Source organism: Limanda limanda, chromosome 4 (genome assembly GCF_963576545.1).
Source record: "Limanda limanda chromosome 4, fLimLim1.1, whole genome shotgun sequence".
In the NCBI taxonomy this organism is placed as follows: domain Eukaryota; kingdom Metazoa; phylum Chordata; class Actinopteri; order Pleuronectiformes; family Pleuronectidae; genus Limanda; species Limanda limanda.
Genome location: NC_083639.1, coordinates 6,715,745 through 6,737,524, shown reverse-complemented (window position 1 = coordinate 6,737,524; position 21,780 = coordinate 6,715,745). Strand labels below are relative to the sequence as shown.

The 21,780-nt window shown below is 39.7% G+C and overlaps 1 protein-coding gene across 1 annotated transcript in view; it reads left to right on the top strand.

The window, feature by feature from the left end:
* Positions 1-21,780, top strand: part of atg7 (ATG7 autophagy related 7 homolog (S. cerevisiae)) — a 53,422-nt gene that overhangs the window by 6,101 nt on the left and 25,541 nt on the right. The window contains exons 9-18 of the mRNA XM_061069340.1: positions 1,049-1,170; positions 2,508-2,598; positions 2,724-2,868; positions 4,400-4,558; positions 6,652-6,846; positions 8,296-8,538; positions 9,436-9,551; positions 10,929-11,004; positions 14,569-14,649; positions 19,813-19,935. Coding sequence (XP_060925323.1) covers positions 1,049-1,170; positions 2,508-2,598; positions 2,724-2,868; positions 4,400-4,558; positions 6,652-6,846; positions 8,296-8,538; positions 9,436-9,551; positions 10,929-11,004; positions 14,569-14,649; positions 19,813-19,935 — 1,351 coding nt within the window. The remainder of the gene's footprint in view (positions 1-1,048; positions 1,171-2,507; positions 2,599-2,723; positions 2,869-4,399; positions 4,559-6,651; positions 6,847-8,295; positions 8,539-9,435; positions 9,552-10,928; positions 11,005-14,568; positions 14,650-19,812; positions 19,936-21,780) is intronic.

The following is a 21,780-nucleotide window of genomic DNA, read 5'->3' as shown; positions in this document are numbered from 1 at the left end:
GTGTTATTTCATATATTTGCCAGTTGATTTAAAATCAATTTCACTTTATATTAGTTGCAGGTATTTTCAAAGCTAGCTGCTTATAAGTGTTTTTTCTAAATTCCACTTTTATTTTAATCAAGTTCTTTACTAAACTCAGTAATTGTTTAAAGTGATTTACAGACATGCACATACCAAGGACAAGGGGAAAAACAATACAGGTTAAAATGAATTTGTCTTGAGTTTGTGCTGAAATATAGAGAGATAGTTAGTTCAGGTTTGAATCTGAAACCAGCAGATGGGTTGTTCTGTAGTGTTGTAGCATAAACAATACATGATCTGTTGCCAAATTTCCTATGAACTCTGTGAATCACTGTGAAATGAAAACAGTGTTACATCACATGGACACTGCATCATCACCGTCAGTTAAGTTAAACAACCAGTTTAAAAAACACTGTGTACGCTGCTCATTTCTTTGTCACACTTCCACAGAGGTCTTAGTTTTTCCTGGCGCTCTTGTTGCTATTTTAATAATATTTTTGCTGGATAATTATTCATACCGCAAATTCCCATCCAGGCCAGTTAAGCAATAGTGTTCTGTGATACCAGTGGCTTATCCGCCTGCATGCGTTGCAGTCAGAGGCAGTATTTATCCAATACAAACCTCAGTCAATCTTGTGCTTGACTACACTTTCTATCAGTGATAAACATGAGCTGTTGATACTGGCTCAGATGGGTGAAGATAGAGTTTCATTGTAGCCGCGATGTCTCGCTTGTTTGAGTCTAGTTTGACTGTGCAATCCACTCAAGTAATTTAGCACCATATTAGGGAAAATGTATTGTATGTGGATGTGTGTTTGTGAGTGCTCATTTATCTGTTGTACCACAGAGGGAAATATAATATTGTTCTTGTTAATTTATAGTATTTCTCAATATTTAAGTGAGATTTTCACAATGTCACACAATATTCAGTTGTAGATTATGTTTTTGTAGCTTCTAATCTCTGCAATCTTTGTGTATTCTTGTCACTGTGTGATATTCACATGCACTTTATTTGTGTGTGTGTCAGGGGGTCTAAGCTGGACACAGTGGAGGTGCTGTGTTTCAGGGACAGAACTCTGCAGGGAAGCCGCTCCATTCAGCACAGCTTAATCTTCCAGGTCAAACTACCTGAACTACCCAACAACTCAGGTAATCTGGTTTCCTTCCCATGTGTGTTGGTCTTTGTGCATTTGACACTTGTTCTCCGACATGAAATCTGGAAAATGTCCGGACATTTACCGTAGTTTTCTCTTCACATGTGAAGAACACAGGAGGATATTGTCCAGGTCAGACATGTTCACTACAACAGGAAAATGTCTGGGAGGACATGAGTCATGACGTATAAATTCTGCTGCAGAAAGTGCATGTTTTTGCCACCGGCTTGGCCCTCATCACCAAAAGCTCTTGAATCTCATCGTCTTTCCAAGTTGAGATATTTGTTGGCATCAACTATGTGCATGGCATGTCTTTTTTATCCTGAGATTGTTGTATTCTTTTTGTGTTTTTTTTCCAGTTTTGTGTCTGTCGCATGTTAAACACGTCTTCACTACAATCGCTACAAATTTTCTGGACGTTTGCCAGCTACCCTCTCACATGGGCTCACTTTGACGTTCTTTTTCAGAACTCTTCCATTTGAATGTGTGTGCACTTGTGTGAATGTGTATTGTGATGACGATCTGAATCCTCAGCCTAAGTTCAATCTCCTCTGAGGCTGTCTGTATTCAAGCCGCGCTGGTCTCTCACAGCTTCTCCATTATTTCTGCGTCTGTTTAAAATGGGATGAAAGTCATTTAAATGGTAATGGCAGGGTGGGAAAATGAGTAGCCCTGTGATCTGTGAAGGCTTTGTTGAGTTCAGATGAGGTGTCTTCATTTACCTCAGTGTACCCCAACAGCCCATCGAGCCTTTTCAATAAAACCTCAGTTGACGTGATCAACAGCAAATAAAATGGATTCTGATTGGTTAGCACTATGCATTTTGGATTGTTTTGAAAGCGATTAATTTATCCACCTTATCACAACTTTCTAGATACATCAAACTAAGTCAGAAATTTCTTGCTATTTAACTAGTTTACAGAGGCCTGCAGCCATGAGGATGTTATTATAGTTCTATGTCACAGGTCAGGTTATAAATAAAGGGTAAATTCACCCAATTACATGTGTTTTTGATTATCAATGGTTCTCATTTGACTCTTTCTTCAGGGAAAAGTAGTTTCACAGTTTTAACAGTGGGTTATCTAAAGTAACAGGGATATTGATTCTGGAATAGGTTTCAAATGTGGTTTTTGTGTGAGCACCACAAATTGGATACACTGTCATTGTACTGAGGTGAAGGCAGAAATCAGAGTGACATACGTGTCTAGACTTGAACTGAAGGAGAAAAATGAGTTTTTTGTAGAGGGTGCGGTGATGCTACCTCTTTCATTGTTATGTCATCCTGAAGGACATCTTTTGCTTACGCTTCCCTGTTAATGTGTTTTCTCACAGTGTGTCCTAAGAGCGTAGGTTGGGAGAAGAACCCTAAGGGTGCCATGGGACCCAGGATGGTGAACCTAAGTGAATGCATGGACCCTAAAAGGTAAAACTCCGGGTGGGACAAGGACTTGCTTCTGACTTTTATACAGGATCTGACAAAATATTAAACTACTGAATGGATGTCTACGGTAATGAAGGTCTTCACATTTAATGATTGACTGTCTCCAGGCTTGCAGAGTCATCAGTGGATCTGAACCTGAAGCTCATGAGATGGAGGCTGGTACCTTCCCTGGACCTGGAGAAGGTGGTCAGCACAAAGTGTCTTCTCCTGGGAGCTGGGACTCTGGGCTGCAATGTAGCCAGGACTCTGATGGTAAGTTTGGAAAACCAAAGAGATGGACGGACAGAGGGTGGAAAGCAAAGGAGTGTTTGACTGCTTGTGTTGCTCTGTCACAGGGTGTTTTTTATCTGCTGCACAACCAGGATGACAGATTGTCTATCGTCATGTTTTCTGTGCAAAACTCCTCCACAGTGTCTCAAACCAGTGAGCCATCTCATCACCGTTTAAATAGACACTTAACAATGAGTGACACTAATTTTCCCCAGGCTCTTTTAAACTGAACCAGTGAAGTGTCTGGATTTAAGTAGGTGCTCAACACGTTGGAATCAAATCTAACATTTACAAATGCAGCTAAATCACCTTCTGTCACGGACATCTGGTGGAGAGCTAAAGGTGTAAATAAAAACAGATCATGGCTGAAGGTCAAGATTAAATCATTAATACAGCTGTAAACATAAGCTTTAGAGCAGATTACAAAAAGCACTGACAGACAGAAAATTACAGGAATGGCTTCCATGGAGAGCGGAATAGATAAAGAACATCTTGGGAAACCATTCAATCTATTATTTTAAAGAAGAATGTAAGTGTTAAGAACGTTAATGGTTGCTTCCAAAGTGCTGCAGCCTGAGTATCAGTGAACTTCTGCCAACTGCTGACAGATTTTCATGGATTTCTGTGAGTCAGTAATGCCACAACTCTTCATTCTTTAACTGTTTAACTTTACTGATCTCTGTAACTTGCTCTGGGGATGGAGAAGCTTCACTGTCTCAAGACTGAAGGGACAGATGCCCTCCACCCAAACTGACCTGCAGTCAAACTACAATAAACAAATCGTATCTCCTCCTTGGCCACCCACAGGCCCTGCATGATTTCCACAGGCTGAACAAGTGTACCATGACACTCGCTGTATACTGTAAATGGTCAACGTCTTTTTATAAAATACCATACTACTACTACTAATTTACTAATGAAAAAATGTTATTTGTTCTCTAATTCAATGTGTTCACTGTTTATGTCTGAACCTGGGCATCAGAACCAGAGCCAAATGGCCAACTAATCTAGACTTTCAGCTTTGCAGCATCTTAAAACATTGAGAAAAATCTATTATGTTTTTGGTCTTAGAATATAATGTTTTATTTTAGCTACGTAAAAAGAACATTTAAAATAAATGTGCTTTTAAAATAACTATTACATAATGACTCCATTTGAGAGCTGTTCGCACATTTCTGCCTGAATTTCTATAATTTCTTTTGTATGCACATCTATGCTTTTTTTTTAACCTGTAATTTCCTGGTGTGAGTGCAATTTAGACGTTCTGTACTGTAATTCATAGTTCAGTTAGACGTTGTAATAAGCAGCTAGAAAGACACATTGATGCATCCCTTATTTCAAACTGAAAGAGAAATTGCAGAAATTGGCTTCATTTTGAAAATAAACGCAAGCCTTTCATTCGCACTGAAATCTGCTCGCAAATGCTGCGTTAGAGAAGGTTCAGTTCAACAAATAGTTATTTCAAAACAATCTTTTTTTAGAAATATGAATGTGTTTCTCCTTTGTTCTCCAGGGATGGGGAGTGAGACACATCACGTTTGTAGACAACGCAAATATCTCGTACTCTAATCCAGTTCGGCAGCCGCTCTACGAGTTTGAGGACTGTCTCGGAGGAGGGAAGTCCAAAGCCATGGCCGCTGTCGACCGACTCACCAAAATCTTTCCAGGGGTGGTGAGTTCTTAAAGTCAAATGAAATGCTAAAAATTTTGAAAATAATATTTTTATCTCCACCTGTACGTCTTAGTTTCCTGTGGCATTTTACAGACAACAGTGGTTCAGCTGCAAATGAAGTCATAACATTTGTTTATGCTAGACTTGTAATCATATTCCTTTTTGAGTAATTGTGTCTGAGATGCGATGGACAAACCATACAGAAAAATGACTTGCATGTTAATACTCATGGTTTAATTTCTTTGTCAATTAATGACAGGGTTTCTCTATTTTGCTATATTACTGAATCAGAATGCAGGCAAACACTCACAACAATCAAATCAATCAAGTTTCATTTGTATTTTCGCAAATCACAATTTGTCTCATAGGGCTTAACAAGGTGCAAAACCCTCTGTCCTTACCAAGAGTCATCAGGGCTCTGTTTTGGTGTGAGAGAGGTTACCCATCTCTTCATTTTAGTGTCATGTGAGGTCACGATTATCAGTGGTAAAAAAAGTTAATATTCAATAGATTTAGCATAATCTTGCAAACTAATGGCAATTTTCTGAATATGATTCCTTTAAAACTGTGATATTTTATTTTGTATGGCAGGATCCATTTTAATGCATGTGGGCAGTCCCCTGTCAGGAAAATGTAGAGCACAGTCTGTGTAATGAAATGTTCACATCCGCTGGGCTTCGACTCAGCTTGAGTTTGACTAAGAACCGTCTCTCCTCCCCAATTTGCCCGTGTCCTCATGTGTTACATCTCACAGTCTGAGTCACTCACTGTCTGACTGCAGAGGTGAGATGTAGTGTTGTTGTTTTGTTGTGTTTTTACTTCAGTGTGGTAAGGTTGAATCTACTTCAAGTTATTCCAACTTGGTAATGAGTTGTACCTGAAATACTTTTCAATGCGTCAGGATTATAGTGTCAGAGACGAGAAGACCTGAGATGTCTCTTCTGAGAAAACGCACCTACACTCAATAACACACACAAAGACACACACACACCCAGAGACACAATTGTCATGTCATCCACTTGCCATCCAAACCTCTCTCTCCACTCTCTAGGGAATAAAAGGCAGGAGTGAGGCATTAAACTTGATGGATGTGCCTGTGCTGACATGATGTGTCTGGACACTTTGTTTGTGTCTATACCACCTGCAACCATACCTCCCTTTCTATTTTTATCTGTGTGTGTCGGCTTCCCTCTACCTCATGCTTCTCTTTCTACGAACACAGGGGGCATCAGGTGCCAGTGTGAAGCAAAGACAGATTTAAACACTGAGCTGAAAGCACAGATTTAAATGAATTGAATTGTGATACTCAGAACCAGGTGAACTGTCGAAAAGGTCAGCAGCAGATTTTGTATTTTGTCTGTGGACAAATAGTGTGGAGTGACATTTACAGGAAAGTTTGTGTTGTGTAGGCAGCAACTCGCCTATCTTCTGCTCATCTTTCGTGGAAGGATTTTTCCACAATCCGAATTATTCTGTTATTGGCATTCTCAAGATGACGGTTGAGGATGTTTACTGTGGAATGTGATCATCTCTGTGGCCTGAATTCATCCTGTGAAAGCTTAGCAACACTTACGTCACAGTGTGATGCAAATTCAACTCCCACTCTTGAAATGTGGACAGCGATGGCTAAATATCCACTGATGCAGCAAAAGTGTCATTTCTTCTTATTAAGATCTCACACCTCAACTCTGCCATTTTCCATCCGTCTCTTGACTGAGGAATTACTCTTGACATTTGGGAGCTCTGCACCCACTGCAGCCACAGTGATAGTCACATTAATACAGATATGGACAATAAGATAACATAAAAGCTTTTTGGCTCCGGTGCCACCTACAGGAGACAAGGCGGCTGTATCAAAAAGAGAAACATTCCCAATAAATATATAATTTGGATCATGAGAATTGGTACTACTATTTAAACTCAGTTCAAATAACACTGACTGTTAAAATTGAGTAATGACGGTTTAATGTTTAATGCTAAGATACTGTGTATTCAGCCTCAAAAAGCAATTTACCCATACTTGTCAGCTTAATTTATGAGCTGTGTCTTTTGTTCCTTCCTTTCTTTCTCTATACTATTTTCCCTCCTCTCAGATTTCAGAGGGCTACAATATGAGCATACCCATGCCCGGTCACCCAGTGAATTTCTCTCCGGCCACTCAGGCCCAGGCCCAGAAGGATGTCGAGCAGCTGGAGAAACTCATCTCCGAACACGATGTGGTTTTCTTACTGATGGACACGAGGGAGAGCCGCTGGCTGCCGACAGTGATCGCTGGCAGCAAGAGGAAGGTAGGAGGGGCTGTTGTACAGTGTGTACAGTTAACACAACAGTGGGATCACTGGTGGGATTGGGGTTATATGTGGGAGTAATTAAAGCTGCACTTGTGATATTCTCTTCATAAACAATGAATCATGTCATGGAAATCTGGAAATACAAGAGGCTGGACCACCATATTTGTCTACATGTATTTAATAGGGGCTTTCTTCAGAAAGGATCAACACAGAGAGTCACAAGGTTCTCAGAGTGAAGATGCAGGACAGTCAAATACAAGGATCTTGTATAGGAGGACAAAGGCTATCTCTCAGAACCAGTTCAGACTAGTTCTGTAGGCGCAGGTTGAGAGAGGAACCTAAACAAAGGCAACTGATTTACATATGTTCCCTTTGGAAATATGCAGACATAAATTCAGTTCTTAGGATAGTTAATAAGTGATAAAAAGGGTCTGACAGTTTTCAGGTCATAAACAGTTCAGACCAATAAACAGTTCAGGTCATAAAGTATTTGGACATGTTGTATATGTATGTAGATATAGGTCATAAAACCTACTTTTCAACTACAACATAGGTTTCAACCATACTTAGTTAATTTTTCCAATACAATCACATGATGAGATGTGGAAGTGGCTGCGTCTTGTGACAAACGCACAAACAGTTGTGTGAATAAAATATTCACTGTTAATGTATGTTACAGGGTCACCACTCTTGTGTGTATATAATTACAGCCAAATATGTAGAGCTTGACTCTTGATCAGCTCTTGACAAATCCATCAGCAATAGCAGTATTAAGCTGTAGTCTTGTTCCTGGCCACGAGACAAATATACTGTAAGTTCAGATGTTTATGGTCTCTGCCAACTTCTGGGAGAAATGTGTGCTTCTTTATCTGCTAATTCTTTTTTTACTTCAAACTGGGACTTTAAATTTTGAAGCCATCTTCCAGGAAATTGAAAATGTCTTTGTGTCTCTTGGAATTGTGTTAGTTGCCAGACAATGTCCGGAGTTATCAAACATTGTGTCAGGAACTTGTAATACCGCCAGTAGTGTCACTGATGTAGCTCTTGCATCACTACATGCTGCTAAGTGTTTTCCGGGCTGCTGATTAGGTTTCCTTCATGGCCTGCTCCGACAAACATTTGTGCCGCGGGGCTGTTTCAGACACAAATTGGCTCTAAGATTTATTTCCTTTGCTTCCCTGAGGGTCGAGATGTTTTCAACATTCTAAAGAGCCTATTAAGGCTTTTTGTCACCGCTTCCTCAAAATGATTCAACACAGTGCTCCCTTATTGTTTGTGGTGAAGAAGCCATTTAGGTAATTTGATTTGGTTGAAATGTGCCGTGTGTGCTTTGGACAAATGGAAAACATCTTTATTCAGGCCGAAGCTATTTGAGAACTTGTATTGCCACTGTTTGTACATATCTTTAATAACCGATTTACCATTATTGTTTTTATGTTATTCCAGCTGGTGATGAATGCTGCTTTAGGCTTCGACACATTTGTGGTGATGCGCCATGGGCTGAAGGAACCCCCCGTCAGTCAGAATGTTTCTGCAGGCGCCGACTCTTCCCCTTCCTGTTCTTCTGCCTCCTCTTCATCCTCCACACCAGCCGGCTCTGCGCCCTCCGTCCCAGCCTCTCTGTTCTCCAACATCCCAGGACACAAGCTGGGCTGCTACTTCTGCAACGATGTCGTGGCACCGGGAGATGTGAGAAAAACACACAGATGTCAAGCAAACACTGAGCTTATTCAATTACTTAATGTCCTCGAAAAAACTTGTGAAACATATATTTGGCTTCTTTTTATATGGATTGATCAAATACCTACTTGCTGCCTTTTAGGCTGTTTTAGTTTATTGTTTTAGTTTTCAGAAACTGATTTGACTCACCCACTTGCACAGCACCACACAGACAGTCAGTATCTAGTTGAACATAGTTGAGCAATGATCATCCATCAAGTTCAAGAGACAAAGATTTTTAGAACAAAGCCAAAGTGTAGGTTGGTGTTGTACAAGGTAAACATATGTCTGTTTTATTAAAAACTTGTCCTGCTGTCATAAGGTGATTATATATTGTTGATGGTTAAGTGGTGATGCCTGACAAAAACATTACACTTGTGAGAATCACATTTTCTTGCCATCCACATTCTCCCTGTGTATGTTTTTCGTATCTTCACACTCTTTTCTTACTCTTTTTGTTCTTTTTCTTCCTCCTGACCTTCTCATATGAGTAATTTATGAAAGCTGTTCAACAGCTATTGAAGTCCATCGCTGTAAACTATACAGCTCTGACTTGTTCTGTAAATGTCATGTGGCTCCAGCCCGCTGTCACGCATTAGAGAAATATTAACATTTGAATTGGAGGCACAGCTTCTCTGTAAATCCAAATGTTCTAAATTCTAAAATGGAAATTTATTTTATAATGTCAATGATACAAGTGTTTGTTGTTTTGCTGTTTTTTCACTGAGTGTTGTTTGTTGATTAAACCAAAATGGTACAAGATTACACATCATTTGTCTTTGATCAGCTGTTACAGTTATTTTTGTTTAACCAGCAGTTTATGTTGTCATTGTTTTTATTTTGTTTGTTTTTTTCTCTCACAAACAGTCGACCAGGGATCGGACTCTGGATCAGCAGTGCACAGTCAGTAGACCAGGTCTGGCCATGATTGCTGGAGCCCTGGCTGTTGAGATGATGGTGTCCATTCTGCAGCATAGTGAAGGGTAAGGCAGCTTAGACCTATAACTAGGAATCCTAGTCTTAGCGGTACCGGTCTGACTATACATGCATAGTATGGAGAAGGGAAGGTAAGAAAGGAAACTGAAGCCTGTAGTTTCAAATATGAGAAAGATATACTTTTTTGTACAATTGCTCGAATCTAAGAAACAACAGTTTATATAAACCAGATGCACATATTCAGTTTTATGATAAAATTGAAACATTAACAGTCAGTTATGTTGATTCTCAGTCTGGTTATTACTGTTGCTGCATGGAGCTACATTCCGACACTGATGTTTACCTGTGCAGCAAATCCACTTGTGTATCTTGCCTTTGATTCTCTTGTTGATGAGGTGTACTTTCCTCAGGAACCCCTGTTTCCTCAGTCCAGGTGTGAAACTTGATAAAATTGTTTCTATGTGGTTGTGGCTTCTAAACTTTCAGTAAGCTTCATGCTGCAGACAGCAGAGTTCTTACTGCACCGCAGGCTGTATTTCTCCCAATATGGTTTTCACCCAATTACATACATTTTACTTAAGTGTACTGTAGGGTCTTTGTCGTTATTTCTAGTCTTTCTCTTACAATTCACCTTCAAAAGCTGTAAATACGTCAACACACTTAACTCCGATGCTCACTTGACAACCTGTATTAGCCCAATGTGACTTTTAGAAGTATTTTTATGCCAATGAAGTGTGTACGTGTGTTTGTCTTTGTGGAAATGTAATTTGTTTGCCTGTTATGGTGAAAGTCGTGTTAAAGCGTTGGCTTGCTCTGGCTGATAAAACTGCCATTTTTTTTCAGTGTTTTGATATTATAAGCCCTCACAGAGCTCTTCTGCCTATCCTGGATAAAAAGCTTAAAAAGCAACAGAGAACAGGATAGTTTCTATGTGCTGTACTTTCTGTGCCTCTGTCATTGTGCAGCTCCTTCCTTTGCAACCGGATCTCCTAGTTTTTCACTTTCAAAGCTGTTTTTATTTCTGTCATCCATTACTTTATCCTTTTTTAAGGATCATACTGTGGCTTTCTTTTATACTTTTACTTTCTAATCAATCACAGGCTTAAGGAAATTGTCACACAGGGATTTATTCTGTGTCAGCTTGATAGACATTTCTTACTTTGCAAAAAACATTACTAGTTAAGCGTGAGATGTGGTATTACAGTTATTAATAAACATAACGAGTCAAATCATTTATTTGTCAAGATTGAGGTAGCTATACCGATTAGTTTTCTTTATATTCTTTTTGTACAGTGCTATTGTTGTTACAAAACATTTGCTGCGTTTTGTTCTGTCTTTTGCCTAAAAAAAAAAGTTCTGGTTACATTCACGTACAAAAAGGAATTCATATGAAAACAGAAAAATTGTCTGTCTTTCTCCTTCAGCGGCTACGCAGTGGCCAGTAGCAGTGACGACCGAATGAATGAACCTCCCACGTCTCTGGGGCTAGTGCCACATCAGGTCAGACAGACACACACGAACAATGAAACTCACTTGCACACATCCATATGTTTTATACTAAGAATACTGTGTAACTGCTGTTTGACTATTGACCTCTGTTGCTGTTACCCCACATCTATCCATGATTATAAGTCTAAAATGCTAAAACAGTTGTTTTCATTAGCCCCTTTTACACAGCCTATTCAAAGGTGGTAGGGTGTAACAGGATGAGCCTGCATAAAGCTTTGCTGTTATAAGTCACTCCTTTGATGCCATGATTTCTAAAATCTCAAACCATTTGGGCTCAGTATAAATAAGCAAAGGCGACATAACAAGATATCTTCTTAACGACAGTACAGCAGCAGGATCTCTGGATAAAAAGGCTTTTTTTCTTTGCATAAACTTCCTACTGGTGGTTGCTATAGAAATAACAGCAGTTTTCTCAAGGGAGAACAAAGAGCTCTTACTTGTACGTGTTAGTGTTTAGGTCCAGATACTACTCATGACGTAGAGGCTTAAATCTGTTCATAGTCACAATATGGCAAATTGTATAATAGCAAATGCTCATAATGTAAATAATTAAATTTCAAGGTTAAGACTTATTTTACGTGCGTTTGATTTTATTCCTATCAAACAGTAAATATTAAAGGCTTATTTTTGATAGAGACAGTAAATAATACAATTGTTTGTACGTTATAAGATTAAGCACATTGTGTTTGTCTCTTACCAGGTAACTCGAAAGGGTTAACATACTTTTTCTGTTCAAAAAAATAAATACGTTTACTCTACAAAAAAGAGACGAGCCAAGGATAAACCCTCTGGCTTCCTACAACAATTTTGAAGTCGATTTGAAGTACTTTTGTTGTGGAGAAGATGAATAATTCCACCTGAAAGATTAAACCAGAATTAGCTGTTTGTTGTGGTTTATTCAGCTCTATAGTGAGGAAAATCCATGGCTCAATATATAAACATCAGTGAAATGGTTGCAGTACTATTCACAGGAGAGTGTACTTGTTTGCATGTTTCTCTGTGTCCTTGTGTGGCTACTGTGTTTATGTCCATTTTTCAAGATGACTTTGTACTTATTTAATTTAATTTATAAACTGTGTCAGAGGCTTTCCCACTGATTCATTAGAGGTTATTATTTAACAGTCTAATAAAATATGTGTAAATATTTGGTATAAGGTCAGAGATGTGCCTCCTATGTTCCCATGGTTGCCAAAAAGGACCGAAAACACATGAAAACTGAAATAATGATCACATTCTCTGCACTGGGATGGTCAGAGAATAAAGGAAGACCACATCCAACCAAACTGTGCCCTCATGCTTACTGATCGCTTTCATGTTCTTATCTCACCACCTTCATTTGCATCATCAGTATTCATCACCCTGGGAATCTGCATTCCTTGCCATTTGCTCAACACCTCTGCTCATTATCGTATTTCGGCCAAAATATTTCAGAGAACAATGACATGCAAATAGATATCGTGTGCGAAGGCAAGGGGATGAGAGAATGATGACTAGAGAGAAATGCAGAGTAAATAATATGCATGAGCTGGTGAATATGTGTGTCGATCGTTTTTGTACATTCTGCCAACAACCATTCTGACACATCTCACTGCAGCTCAGTGGGTTGAAGCTGCAGCCTGTGTTTTCTGTGGTGCCACAGTGACAACTTGTGGTGATTTATAAAAACTGCCACACGTTTTATTTCATTGAACTGTACATATAAGTTGAGGTAAACTTTTGTTTTGGCACGTGAAAAGAAATAAATAAATTCAGTCATCATTTTTGTTATTTTGTATTGAAAAACACAAATTTGCGGATCTGGGAGGTGACTTTTATTTTGCTCTGAACATTATTTGCAATTTTTCAGATATACCACTTATTCTTTGAGGGTCACTGGGGCCTTGGGGTTAAACTCTTAATAGGTCGTCATCGCATCCCAGGGCGAACATATACAGAGAAAAACAACCATTCACACTCAGATGCAGAGTCTCCAATTATCCTTACCCCAGCCTGTAGGTTTTTGGACTGTGGGAGGAAGCCGGAGTACCCAGAGAAAACCCACACATACACGGGGAGAACATGCAAACCAGGACCAAAAACCAGGAGCCAAACCAGGAACCTCTTACTGTGAGGCGACAGTGCTGCCCACTACATCCCAGTGCCACCCCATTATTTACATGATCTTATCTACAACATCCAGCGATGATAATAAAAGCAGCACAGTCTTTAATTTCCTTGTATTAATGATAACGTGTAAAAAAGGAGAACTACGTCTGATTTGTCAGAGAAATTACAGTGAGACAAGCAAAGGAGCTGGAGACACAATATGTTTTTTTTCACATACCTGGAGCCTTTTACTACTCAAAAGAGTCTCTCCATGAAGAAGGTGCAGTTTCTATGTGGGGCCACTCGTCCATTCAGGTTCATCTCACTTGCTCACGCTCTCCCACTGCTCTGAGTCACTCATTCACTCACCCCTTCATTTTTTCATTTATTAACTCGACACGTTTGCTGTTGCAGTTTACTTATCATATGCATTTTATATCCGTATGGTCTCTCAATTCCATGCCTCTTTCTTTCCTCTGTTTGTCCTAGAATTTTATTTGAACTGGTCATCACACAGAGAAAATGTTTAAGATGAGAACAAAAAAATGAAAAAAAGAGCATTATGAAACAAGCTGTTATGCAGGTGTTGTAAATTAACATGTTTTGCAAGATGATGCATTACCAATTACACTGTTTGAGATTTATAATGTAACCCAACAGAATAATTAAATAATTTACACATGGGTGAAAGAAATGTTGAGTAGTTTGCACCAAAATATCCCAACACAAGACCTGAAAGCTTTTAATTACCCTTCCCGTTGTGCTGTGTGTGGTGACTGGTCACAAATGATTTACACTTTTGTCGGTTCCACCACCAGATAATTATAGCCAGGGAAATAACTTCATCTTCTGGTCGGCGTGCATCACCAGAAAACATAATGGGAGAAGCTTTTATTAAACCGGAGGATGTGGGGATTTGAGAGGAGGGAAATAAAGTGGAATATACTGGTGATGATGAGTGGTGTTTCATCACGTGTTGCAAAATAGGTTTGTGTGTGTGTGTTGAATGGGCTCTTTGGTCCATAATTTAAGTAATTAGCCATAATTGCTGAAGCCTTAAATAGGAGTGAAGGCTTTCAGTAGTGAGAGATGTGATGATAATGTATCACAGAACAAAGTTTGCATCTCTCTCTCTCTCTGGCACTAGAGGGCGCACTCTGCATGATTTTAAAATGTGAAATACAGAGAAACTCAAAACTGCTCCCTGATTTTTAAATATGTGACTGGATGTTTAGTACCATTCCCTTGAATCATATTTAAATTTTGTTTTGTTTTTGTGCCAAAAATGCTTTCCCTCACAAATTAGAACTCTTCAGATTATTGGCAAGACTTTTTTATCTTCATGTGATATTAAATGTTCTGTGTTTTTAAATAACATGATTGTGGTTTTGACATGTGTAATTGTTGAGCAGTTTTTCTGCTCCTCTGTCTCACGTCATTCGATTTGACGTGTTCATTTCTCCTCCACAGATCCGAGGTTTTCTTGCGAGGTTTGATAACGTCCTGCCTGCCAGCCTGGCCTTCGACAAATGCACCGCCTGTTCACCCACTGTAAGTGGCATGAATAGTAACACAATCATTTATATTATGTGTTTTTTCAAATCCATTTTATCAACAAGACAGTGTTTGGAAGGTAAACTTCTATATTAGCATAGTTATTTTTTCCTTATTTGATTAGATTCTGTTACTCTGAAACACAAAAACACAAATTGTAGCTTTAGCAGAAATGGGGAGATTCCCATTTCCACATTGTGAGGTTAGTGGAGCTGTGTTGAAATGTTGTTCCTTGAGGAATACTGAACACACACACACACAAACACACGCACACACACAGAAGTTGGAAAAACCATATGGTAACAATCAAGCAGCAGTTGTTCATTGATGTCAGGGACTGTCGTATGAGTGAAATTAGCCCCCACTGCTTTAGTGTGTGTGTGTGTGTGTGTGTGTGTGTGTGTGTGTGTGTGTGTGTGTGTGTGTGTGTGTGTGTGTGTGTGTGTGTGTGTGTGTGTGTGTGTGTGTGTGTGTGTGTGTGTGTGTGTGTGTGTGTGTGCGTGCGTGCGTGCGTGCGTGCGTGTGTGCGTGCACATGTACATAAAGATTGGTTTTTGAAGGTTCGATGTTTCAATAATTAGCCAAGTGGGGTGAGAGAAGTGGCCTTTTTTCATTTTACCACATTGTCATTGATATACACAGCACAAATGGCCAATCAGAACCCCAGGTGGCCGTGCGGTTAGCGGTGTCCAGCATTGTGAATGGTTGGTCTACAAACATATATGAGCAGGGTGGAGGGAGATAAAACCACAACTTAGAAAGGGAGAAAGTTGAAAAAAGGCAGATACTGTGGGGGTGTAAAGAGTGGAAGTTCAGGGATGAAGAAAGGGTGTTGTGATGAGTACAGGGCTGGTTCACTCTCTCTTTCTGCCCTGCTCTCAATGCAGTCTTTGTGTCTATAAAGAGGTCATAAAGCCCCAGATCTATCACTTTCATGTGAACACAGAGCAAGAAACCAAGAGGCAGATGGGGGGAGGGAGCTGGCCGACTTGTCCTCTTAAAGTTTGAAGTTTTCTCCACCTACGCTGCTTGTGAAGGAAAAAGTTTGACGTTCCAGCCCATCTTAAGGTGTCATGTTTCTGCCCGTGTGACTGATGAGATTATTCGCTCTGCCCAGAGGGTTCATATGGTTTGATAGGGACAGGGTGAAGCCTGTGTAGTCAAGAACAATGAACAACATGATTCAGGAAAGACGATCCTTAGCTGAGGCAGGGATAAAGGTTATATGGTGAAATCGGTGAATGTGTTTTGATTCAATTAATTACGCCCACACATCTTTTTCCCCTTCACTCTGTTTTGCATTTGCTTATCTGTCCCTCTATTTTCTTCTTTTCTATGAGCCGTCTCCTATTTCACTTCTCCCTCTTTCCCTCCATCCCTCAGCTCTCAGCTCTGTCTTACTGTCTCCCTTCCTGTTCTCCCTCCTACATATCTCTTCTCCTCCCTTTGTATGTCCCTCTGTCCATCTATCAGTCCATCCACTGTAATGTGTGAGTGCCCGTCTTTGTCTTGTTTGTGTGTGTGTGTTTGTGTGCCTGCGTGTGAGCACGCACGTGCGTGTGTGTGTGTCTGTCTGTGTGTACTCCTGCTGCAGTCAGCTGTGTGCTGCCAGGTCACTATGGAAACAAAACAATTCAGCCCCTGTCTGGGCTGGAACAGTTCCTGTAGAGTTGGGGCTTTTCACTCTGCGTGTGTGTGTGTGTGTGTGTGTGTGTGTGTGTGTGTGTGTGTGTGTGTGTGTGTGTGTGTGTGTGTGTGTGAGTGTGAGTGTGTGCGTGTTTCCTAACTCTTTCTGGGGCTACACGCCAGAGAGTAAATCACAGCTGACGTGGCTTCGTATAAAACCATGCCAGACACCTTTTACTACAACTACTTGTAACACTACAAATATGGTACCACTATTTATAGTAAGAATATGATTATATATGTTGTGTGAAGACACTGAACCGGTCACTGATGCTGCTTACATGGTTGTTATGTTAAAACATTTGAACAAAGCAAAAGATTCAAATCAGATTCAAGAGTACAGGTAACCTTTTACTGTATTTTGTGGACGTACACATCATTTATCACCTTTCAAGGGAACCTATAATAATATGTGATTGTTTCAGGATTTGTATCATTACACTGAGACACAGGAGATTAAGTTGAAATAATATACGGTCTTGTGATCAGAAAAGATTAAGAACAAAATGCTTGTAGTTTATCAAATGGGAGCTTTTGCTACTGTTCTCTCTGTTCTAAACATTTTTTGGGTTATAGATTGTTATTTAGGTCAAGCCTTTCTAAAGAGCTCACCTCGGACTGTGGGAATAATCCTTATCAGTAATGCCTTTGACTTTGAAACCAGCAGTTAATTTCCCATTTTAAAACCAATTTATTTTTCTTTTCTTTAGGTTAGTTTTGACGTGTAGTGTATGTGTGCACAGAAACCACAGCCTGTAAATGACATATTCTTATGAGTTCTCCTTCCTGTTTAGTGAGCTGTTTCTCTGAAATTCCAAAAGACTGTGTGTTGTTAAAGGCAAGTGTCTAACCTGGTGCGACGACCGCACATATTAATAGAGGAAGTCAAAGCCACTGAGTCACCAGGAACTGTTTACTCACCCTATGCAGCGCACAATAAACTTAACATCATGGCAAAACCACAAACGTTTACCTTTTTAAGCATTTTATTTATAGTTGTGTAAGAATCAAGAAACTTTCACTTGAAGTCCAACCTTGAGACCACCAGCAGTAGCACTACATCTATTACTATTGTTTGTATGTTTATAGCTGAAGTTAAAGCCCCTGTTAGCCACCAGGACCACCCCATGTATGTTTAATATGTTGAAACTATGCTACACTCAACCACAGCCTGTGGTGAGGGACACTGTCAGCTAATATCTTCAGTATGAATCCACAAACTACTTCAAAAAGAAAACATTGCCACTGTGAAATCAAGTGAGAGGGCAGACATTTATGTGGCTTCTTTAGGAAGGAAGCTACAGATGTTTAAAATCCAGATGTTGCAACTCTGTATCAAGGCTGCTGCACTAAACTGGTATCAACGATAATCATGGTATTTAAAATGGCATTCATAGAGCACATACAGTACCTACCCCAAGGCCCAGCAGTTCCCCTATGGAACCACATTTAAATCCACTAGATCCAGATGAAAACACAAACTCCTTGGCAGAGGAAAGTATTGATATCATAATAAAGATAATATTGTTAGATTCTCCACACTTCAGCTGTGCTTAAAATGATTATTTAAATTGACTGGCATCGTTAACCAGCATGACAGTGACATGGCAGTGACTCCCCATTTGTCTTTCCATTCTCTTATTTATATTCCTTTAGTCTTTTTTGGGTCCTCCAATCAAAAGAATCAAAATAGTTTTCCATTAAAGTATTTTAATTTGTGAATATTGAAAGCCTATTTCAACATGAGACGTTATTTGCTCTTTGTGTTTATTTTATTTTGCTTCCTATAAATCTCATCCCAGGTGGGTTTTGTGAAAACAGCGAGTGCACCTATTGCAAGAGCTGATGACAAATCTCTGCCTGTCATGGCACGCACAGTTTTTGGCTTTGTCAGTTGTTCTCACTTGAAGCAGGTGTTTGCCCTTCTGCAACGATCGTAAATAACTTAATATCTGGAGTGTAATTAATCTGCCGGAAAAGAGACTAAACACACGTTAAACACACTTCAAGATGATTTGCTTGACAGCTTTATTATTTTAATTTAATTTTCTTTATAGAGAAAAATAATAATATGCTCGTTGTTTTTTAATTCTGATAAAGTTGCTGTCTGTCACCAGCATGTGATCACTGCTGAAAGCCATTAGCACTTCCTAAACACTGCGAAGTTCATCAGCTAACATCAGAGCAAAGTTTGAATGAACCAGCTATTAGATGCTTCTCTCCTACGGTGTAAACTATTTAGAGAAAATTCAGTGTAAATTCTACAAGGAAGTAAAAGTATCATCAAACAAATGTTTTTTTTTACTTTTGTTGTTGGTAAATTGTCCATAGTTTTACATGTTCCTCATGGTGTTGTATTGAAATGGACATGGCTGAATGGTTTAAGTGTGTTTTGTGTGGGTTATTGTGTGTCTGTGTGCATTGCTTGGACTGACTTTATTAATGTTATCACAAGATCATCACAGTTATCAGGTTTCTGTGCCATGAGCAGCTATATTCCTAACAAAGTCGGCTCTGGCTGTTGGCGTCTCATGTAACAGATCCCGTAGAATCAAAGAAATAAAAGTGAGGAAAGAAAAGAAAGGTTGAAAAGATGAACAAGGGACACGTCAGTGTGTATTGTGTGCGGTGTGTCTGGCTCCGGGACTAGACGCCAGGTCAGTCTGCGAACACACGCGCGAGCAGTAGTGCACACAGTGTGTGTGTTGATGTCTCAGGCAGAGGTAACCCTACACCTGCAGAGGAGTTTCTGTGGGCGTCCATGATGGGCTCGGCCAAGCTTAGGAAGGTAGTCAAGAGGGCAGAGGATGTGTGTGCGTGTCGGTGTGTTTTGGAAAGAAGGTGTGTGAATTTTGAAATGGTAGCAGATCAAAGTAAACCTGCATCATGATCACAGGGGTGTTGAGGTGCGTTGCTGCCGAGCCCCAGAGCGACGAAAGAGCCTTTTTATTGGAGTCTGTTAGATTATTGTTGTTATTATTATTATAATTATTATTATCTGCTATTGAGATAAAATTGCCATTCTGAGATGAAACATTTTATTCTTTTGACCCGGTTTTCAGTTTGTACTTTCTACACCAGAACAAATTACAAAGGTGCATCATCTCTCTGGCCACCATTTTTGCATTTCCTGTACCAGATTAGTGAAAATTTCTTTAGGGAAATTATATCTATATTTCAGGCATCATGCTTTTAATATTCAAACTTATTGTTGTGCAAATGTACGAAATTTACAGGTTGTTGATACAGCAACACATAAGAAAGACCCACAATAGTAATGGACTACTGTTGTTTAACAGTTCAAGTTTTAAAGTATGGTGGTAAAAATAAAGATAGTTATATAGATATTAATCTAAAATAGTAATTAAGAAAGCAGCATATATGTAGGAGTCAGAATGTTTTTTGTTGATAGCCTTTGCAAAAATACATTACATTTCATGTTAAATAACCTATTGTTGTTTTCTTTTCATCTAGGTCCTGGATCACTATGAGAGGGAAGGTTTTAACTTCCTGTCCCAGGTTTTTAATTCTTCCCACTCTTTCCTGGAAGACCTGACAGGGCTGACATTGTTGCACCAGGAGACGCAGGCAGCCGAGGTAAATTCCTCCCTCATGTACACCTGCGCTAACTAGTATCAACACGCACATGAAACCTGCTGCACCGAGAGCATGGTGTCAGCACATACATGGATGAAAACGCAATGTCACAGTCAGCGCGCACACAAAACATCACTGTTCAGTAGAGCATCAGTGTATGTTTGTATTTTGTGTAGTATGTGTGTGTGTATTTATCTCAACCCAGTTTTATGAGATAAAATCACTTATATTATTTGGTCTTTTTTTCATTTTCTGGGTAAAGAGAAACTCTGTAATCAGGCAACAAAGACGTCCGATCGGGAGTCTGTGCTTGAGGTAATGCAGGACCTCAGAGTAGTTTGCACACTTCCTGGAGAGTCAATAGAAAGGGTTGGACATGTTTAAATTCAGGGTGGCAGATTGTCTGCACCTGCATCCAAAAGACCTCTAGCTGGAGTTCAAGGAAGCCATGGAGAAGTATCTATATATATTTGTCATAGTAGCTGTAGTGTAGGATGTGGTAAGGTATTATACAGTTGTAGATGTATATCGTAACAGTATAAAAAATACCACCTCATTCAAGTTGTTTGCAAGTATCTTGGGGTCTTGTTCACAAGTGAGGGTAGGATGGAGCACATTCTGGATTTCCCAATGAAAATAGCTGAGTGGAAAAGCAGTAAATATAAAAAGAAAACTTGAAATACTGAAAACAGGTTTGCTTAGCTGAGGTGGAAATGTAGGTCAAGTAAAAGACAACAAAACAAAGTGCAATGAAAACAGACTTAACATGTAACTTTCAACTTAAGAGGCACGTGACCTAAAGGGAATTTGAGCCACCAGTTGTTAATCTTGAGGAACCAACTCCTAAAAATTTCTAGTAGCTGTAGATGGAAACATGCATTAATTCAGATATTCATTTCTTAAAGTGTGGTTTAAAGTTGTGGTACTCTAGGGTGGAAACCCTTGTGGCAGCTGGCATTACTCAACATTTTCAGTTTGGCCATTTGGAAGGAATATTTACACTTTTGATTTTGGACGTGATTGGACACCACATCTTCCAAACTAGTTCTGACAGTGCACAAACCAGCCCTTGACTGCTGGAACCATGACTGGGAGCGAAAGGGGGCAAACATGGCTAGATATAACTTACCATGGTCCTTCTGGAGCTGAGTAAGATTTATGACCTTGTGAAATCCATAAAAACATTCCTTATATGGTTTAAAGTCAACTTTGTTTGCCTCTGGAAACTATGGTCTCTTTCAAAGTATTTCATTACCAGGAGTTTTCTAATTATATGTTTAACGGGAGATACACTGTTTTAAATCAAAGGGAGGGACATTTTCTCCTGTAACCCTCTGATTATTGTGTTGCCATAGCACCTCACAATTGTTGTCTGTGGAACAAGTGGCATACAATTCCAATAAACATCCAATATAGTGGTGGAATATGGGTGGTTTTCCTCAAGACTCCCCTCTGACATGAGGCAGAGGGAGTGGAGGGAGAAACAGAAAATGTGTGTGTGTGAATGTGTGGGTGGGTGGTGGGGGTTGGGTCTGGTCCTGTCGAGCTGTGGGAAAATCCCACGTACTTTCTCCCCAAATGCTTCTCATAACACACAGATGGAGGAGGGGAAAAGTGAAAGGCTTGGAACCAAGAGGGATATGAGGAGGGGAAAGGATTGCAGATAACAGAAACAGACGAGAAGAAAGAAGGGAGGATAAGAAAAAGCCAGTGAAGATCTTCTCTTTTTCTATCTTTCTCCCTCAATAAGGCCTGCTTCATTTCCTCTTAGTCCCATTGCGTCCTGCTATCAGTCCCATCTCGTTCCAAATCATTCAATCCTTCGCTCGCACTCGTTCCTTCCCC